This window comes from Hakea prostrata, chromosome 2, assembly GCF_041222555.1.
Source record: "Hakea prostrata isolate BN-2017 chromosome 2, UWA_Hpros_2, whole genome shotgun sequence".
NCBI classification, from domain to species: Eukaryota; Viridiplantae; Streptophyta; class Magnoliopsida; order Proteales; family Proteaceae; genus Hakea; species Hakea prostrata.
In genome coordinates, this window is record NC_142601.1 from 15,528,590 (window position 1) to 15,535,256 (window position 6,667).

A 6,667-nucleotide genomic window follows, 5' to 3' on the forward strand; every position below is an offset into this window, starting at 1 on the left:
ATTAATAAATTAAATGCCCAGGGGCAAATTGGAAACTCACTATTAGGGCGGTTACAAAATAGGGTTATATATTTTGGTAACCACCGCATTAGTGACTAAGTGTGTGATTCATTCGCACGAGATTTATCTCTGAGAAACGGCGGCTCCATCTCTCTCTCCCTCTCTCTTAGAATCGCAGGCTTGGAAAATTTTCCTTTCCTAGTTTTTTATCTTCATTCCATTAATCCACGGCATTTGGGTTGTGGATATTATTCCCTTTCCCAGTGATTGTGGAATCTCCCCGGTAAAGCTTTGGTGGTGGAACGAGAACGTGGATCTAGACTTCCGCTGTGAATACTTCATAAAAGGGAAAGCGAATCCAGGTAAGGAATCTTTTTCCCGTCAATTAATTGAATTGAATTACTTTTGAAGTATTACCAACAGTTATTCTTCCACATAATTTACGTAAATGTTGGTACATTTTTCAGATATTGTTAGTGCTTCTCTGACTGGTAGTCTTCTATTACTTGATGAATTCCAGATTGTTAAGAGTATAGCACATTTGTACTATTTTTCATATATTGTACAGCTGTCATATTCTATAAATATAAGTTTATGATCTCATATTGAGTCTGAAGATTTAAAAAATCTAGAGATTTGAAATCTATACTATAGAGTCATGGTTCATAACAGTAACTGTTTGGTTAGCCTGAATCTTTGGAATGAAATCCATAGATTCATCCTTAAAAAATATTTATGAAATCATGGTTCAAATGTTTAATATTTTTATAGTAGAGATAAAATCTTTGGATTTCGTCTTATACCCATAACTCAACAGATTCACGTTTTTATTATAAAAAGGTGAATCTACAGATTTCATGAATCTAAAATCTTTGGATTCGTGTAACCAAACAGACCCTAACATGGTATCATCACCGAAGGTTTGCTCCTGAGGTCTCTTATCCCTGCTCACCTGCGCTCCTTTTTCTCTCTTTTCTCTTCTATGTTTCCATTTTATTTCAGCTGCACACTAATTCTTATCTAACCTAGGAATCATCACCTCTCTTTGTTAGGAAAATTTTTGAGAATTGACTCAAACTACATCACTAAAGACGTGGGAAAAGAAGCACATTCAATTGAATACTTCACCAATTTCTGGTTCAGTTTCTTCCCAACTAAACCTTTCCTAGGCCACATAAACCACGTGCCTCTTTTGAGGCCTGATATATGGTCATTGTTCAAAATTCAAACTTCAAAATTCTGCTCGCAAATACACATAAATTAAATAAAATGACAGGAGAGAACAATAGTTGATATTTGTGGAAGATTAGATGCATTATTAAAACATTCTTCACTTTAATAAGGGTTCAAAACAATACATACAAGTTGAAGAAGTCTCACATGCTAAGAATAAACTTGATTTAGATATAAAAATAAAACCTTAAAACCTAAATAGAAGCATAAAAAATAGAAACATAAAAAGAACAAGTATGGGGTGCAGAAACAAGTAAAAAATAGAAGCTATAGTTTCTAAAACAGTGTAAGTCTACCTAAATTAATCTCAGGATTTCTGTTATGTTCTTTTTGTTACTATTTTTTAATATCATTTTAGTTAAGTTATGTGTTTGTCTGGAGAATTGAGGCTTGCACTATAGTTTAGTGATCTAATGCTTCTAATAACAGCACATATACTAAAGCTGGCAGAATGGCACTCAGGTGCAAAATCTTGTTATCTTATCCACAGGTTAAAGAGTTTGATGATTAACTAGTAGTTCAATTAATTAAAACTCTAAGATTATGTACATAATCCAGTTGAATGTTCAGACGATGGTTCATTATTTGTTGCATTGCTGAATGAAAGGTTATAAAATTGTTATGAACTCTCTCAATATTTCACTTTAGTGATTAGTCGTTGGGTTGTCAAGATCACACTTGCTCTATGTTTGGAGATGTAGGAGCTTCCTAAGTCTGAATCAGCACAAGCATGGTTTCCTGTTTCACTTCATTAAGGAAGCAATTCCTATCATATTGAAACTTGATCTACATTGAAGTGGACCTGGTATCCATTCAGGTTTAATCGAATGAAGCTTCAACTGAAAATGCATTTTATTGTCCAATGTTGTTATATGGAAGATTACAAGCTGCAAGTTCAGTTGGTCATCAGTCCAATTGTTCATACCACTAATATCAAGGTGCAAAGGATCTAAAATCTACTATGTATTTATTTCAGAAACATTTATCTCAAGTTGAAAGTTGTCCTTTTGAGCTACATTTGGAGTGGAAAGTTTATACAGAAACGATAGAGAAGTGAGAGAGAGACCTGGAACCATTGCAGTGAAGGCATACAGGAGAGTCAAAGAACACGAGTAGAGATGTTATCTTTTTTATGGATATCTTTTGCAGAAATGGGTGTGAAGCCAAATCGAAGCTCAGAAAACAAGGATGGAGCTCAACGAACCAGCAATGGTGCTCGACGATGACAGTCTGCTCTTGTGAAGCTAAATCGAAGCTCATAAAACAAGAATGGAGCTCAACGAACCAGCAATGGTGCTCGACGACGACGTTATGCTCTTGTGAAGCCAAATCGAACCTCAGAAAACAACGATGGAACTCAACGAACGATTGTTGTGGTTGTTCCCAAACTGAACAGAAGACTTGCTCTACGGAGAAGAGCCCTAGAGAAAATTTTCACGATAATGGGTGATTGGAATCACCCATATTTATACTTGGAGTTGATTTCGGTGAGTCTGTTTGGAAAGCTCGATAGAATCTGCTTTCATTGATGATGTCAATTTACGATAGAATCTTTTAGATGGTGTTTGGTTCGCAATTCCCCTGAATCAGATTCAAGGAAATCATGATTCCAATCAAATAAATCGTTTGGTTCACAAGTTGAGTCAAAATCCAGGTGATTCCAAGAATCACCAGGAATCCACAATTTACACTCAAAAACCAATCCAGTGGAAACCACCTCTTGAGGGCTTTCCCATTCGTTTCATTATCATCAAAAATTCGAAATGTCAACCCATCAACTGGCACATTTTTATTTTCCGGTGGCGCATCAACTTGCACGTTGAGAACAAGAAATGATCGTAACAAATCCTGTTCTGATCGACATCATCAATGACAGCAGATTCTAACGCGGGCTTTCCCATTCAACTCCTTATCATCAAAATGTCAACTCATCTGTCATCTCTATCTCTTGTGTTGAACTTCTGGAGGAGAAGAATTCAACAGAAACGGCACACGCCGGACACAAGCATATAATTGAAAATCTCATCTCTCGTGCTTTAGTGCTGCTTATGGTTGGGATTTAAGATGGCGATTGAAATTCGGATTTCAATCTCGAGATATAATTAAAAAATATATTAAAAAAATAAAAACCGGTGGTCGACCACTTGCAGCCAAACGCATCTCTTTTGTGTGTATGTGTGTGCGCTGTATGCATGAACCGAAGAAGGATTAATGGTGACGATATATCACGTCTTATACGCGTTTTCACACCATCACATTCAAAGGTAGACCCAATCATGCATTCTTCCGCGATTTTCGACTTCTTTCTTCTCCTTCAAGTGAACTGTCATGTCTAAGCTACTTTAATTCATGGCTATAAGTGCAAAGCAATTAAGCAAGTCATGTTCATCTTCTGCCACTGAAGTTCAGATCACCTGCCTGAGCTGCCCTTGGGCTCTATCTGTTGACCTTCTATCTGCCACTGAAGCTTGAATTAGCTACCGGAAGTGCCATTGGGTTCAATCTGTTCATCTTCTGCCAGTGAAGCTTCAATTACCTAGCTGAGGTGAACTTCGGCTCCTTCCTATCGTGGGATTTATAATAGTCGGTGCTACTTTCTTCTTCTTCTTCCTATATGCTTATTATCAATATATATTTATAACCGGACTTTCTGATGTAGTAAAACTCTAGAGAGCGGAAATGGGGAGTGTGATGGGACCCTACCTCAAAATCACAGGTAAATTCTGAAACGTTTCCTAGTCAAAGAAACCTTGTTGCTCTCTCTGCAAACGTGAATGCATTGTCTGGTTTTTTTATTTTTTTTATTTTTGTTGCTCAATAAGCAACGCTCATCCTGAAAGAGGTTGAGAGCCTAATAGCAATAGATGGGCCTTCAAACACATTCCCTGAAGCCCTGGTTTAATCTGGACGGAGTTGAGCTTCTCTTCATGGACAGGAATGTTCAAGGAGCGCATTACGTGGCTGGACCGTTCCACAAACACTCCGATGGCTGTCAGCCTTCAAGTATCCCTTCTCCTATGGGGGAATCGATATCACAAGAGATCAGAAGTAGCTAGCCAACCATGGAGAGGGCAAGTCATTGCCAGCAATCTCCTCTTTACCCACCCAATAAATAAAATGCTTGTGTGCAAGCTGTCGCACCCTTTCTTGAGCTCCGTTGCTTGCTTGGTAGGAACCCTGCTGCCGTTGTCTATAGACGAGTTAATCGCGTTAAAGGCCGCTTAAGAATGTCCATTCATGTGCCATAAGCAAATGGTTGGAGACCACTTAAAGCGGCTGCGGCCCGACAATAGATAGAATCCACTGAAGCGGGCGAGGAGATAAGAGATAAGAGATAAGACCTTTGAAGCTTTCTTACTGAGCGATGTGACCCTATTGTCAAACATTGGTCACGAAGAGGTCAGGCCTATGGATGGATCCTAGCCGTTCACAAGAGCATAGGGAATCTATACTCCAGCGTTCGACTGGGCCCCTGACAGGTGAGCTTTAGATGAGATTTCTTGTCTGTGTGTGATTTAGATGAAATTTCTTGAAACTGTGAAGGCTGATCTCCTAAGCAGGAAAGAAATTTCAGTAATTTCGCCCGGTTCGCTGCGAACTGGCGAAATATCGCCGATATCTTGGCGATATTTCGCCCCCCATATAGAAATTTTCACCCCTAATTTTTTTGAGTATTTTTACCCAATAATTTTGGTAAATTTGATGCATATCCTAATCTTATGCAAATATGTGATAAATTTAAATTATTTCCTAAAAATTATTCTATTTAAATTCTCTTACCTAGTCACATTTAATATGTTACCTTATGAGGCCTAAAAATTAATCTGATGCAAATATGTGGTAAATTTGAATTATTTCCTAAAAATTATTCCATTTAAATTTTCTTACCTAGTCACATTTAATATGTTACCTTATGAGGCCTACATCATTAGGACATAATTGGAACGATTATCAAATCATTCTGAAGATTCTTTTATAAGATTCATTAATAATTTAAATTGTTTCTATAAATTATTTCATGTATACACTCTTCCCTAATCACATTTGGCATGTTGACTATGATAATTTAAATTATTTCTTAATAAATATTTCTATTTAAATCTCCTGCCTAGCCACATTTAATTTGTTACCTTCTAAGGCCTAAATCATTCGGACATAGTTGGAAAGATTAACCGACGATTCTATTACAAAATATCTTCATAATGTAAATTGTTTCCATAAATTATTTCATGTATATATTCTTCCCTAACCACATTTGGCATATTGACTTTTGAGGACTATATCACTAGAATATAGTTGATAAGATTGCTCATTAATCTTGATGATTTTGCTATAAAAAGTTTTCTTATTTATAAGTTATTCTATGTAGATTTTCTTCTGAATTACATTTAACACATTAACTTTTGAGTCTTGAATCATTGTGATAAATTTGGTAAGATTGTGATACAATCGCGAGAGAAATCGCCTAAAAAGTATAAGAAATAGTATAAAAATCACACACAAAAAAAATAAAATTTTTCGAAATATAGCGAAATATCGCGAAATATCGGGAGATATCGCGACATATCGCCGAGATCTGGTAAATATCGTTTCGCCCCCTGGTTTTGTTTCGTCAGGGGGCGAAACTATCGGCGAAATTCGCCGAAATTTCTTTCCATGCTCCTAAGAGAAGAACTTAATCCAGTTCGTAGCATTCTCTGTATGAAATGGTTGGACTCATTATTCCACTAGTATGAAAACAGTGCATGTGATTTCAAACAATTTGGTCAACCCTCCATCAACTAATCCATTAGGTATATGTCAGTCAAATCACGAGATATGCTGAGTTGAAATTACAATTTACAACCCTCCATTAACTACTCCATTAGGTATATGTCAGTCAAATCACGAGATATGCTAAAGTTGAAATTACAACAAAATACGGTTTCCTTGCATTAACAAAAAAGTAACAATGATCTAATTTTTTTCTTTTGTTCATTTTTCTATTAAAAAGGTGATAAGTGGGACTCTTTTTGGGTCCTGTGCATTAAATGCGCAGGATTATTAAGCCCACCGCTTGTCAAATCGGAATTTCACTCGAAATTTCAATTTCAACCATTGAAATTCAACGGTTGAGGATTTGATGGTCCGAAATCTCGACTTCACGGTCATACGCATTTATCCAAGCAGTTAGTGATAAGGGGGGGGGGGGTGTGGATGAAATATTGTAGGCCCACATTGGAAGCTTTGATAGTTAATAATGACTGACACTTTTTAGTGAAAATGTCACATGTTCACACTCTTGTATATGTAATATTCTTCACCCCTTCATATAAAACTATCAATTTCAAATAAATAAATCCTATTTGCCCAAACGATCCTAACCCCCTTGAGCTCAGACCAATCCAAGCCTGATTGTTTCAACATAAAGAGTGGGCTTGGATTACAAATTTAT

The 6,667-nt window shown here is 36.7% G+C and overlaps 1 protein-coding gene across 2 annotated transcripts in view; it reads left to right on the forward strand.

The window, feature by feature from the left end:
- Window positions 1-3,428: 3,428 nt before the first annotated feature.
- LOC149023871 (proton-dependent oligopeptide transport (POT) family protein) overlaps window positions 3,429-6,667 on the forward strand; it is an 8,548-nt gene continuing 5,309 nt past the window's right edge. The window contains exons 1-2 of one of the 2 annotated variants that reach the window (XM_089144342.1): window positions 3,429-3,778; window positions 3,893-3,949. In XM_089144342.1, the coding sequence (XP_089000468.1) occupies window positions 3,913-3,949 (37 nt within the window). In that variant the 5' untranslated portion in view covers window positions 3,429-3,778; window positions 3,893-3,912. The remainder of the gene's footprint in view (window positions 3,779-3,892; window positions 3,950-6,667) is intronic. The other variant, XM_089144343.1, reaches the window with a different exon arrangement.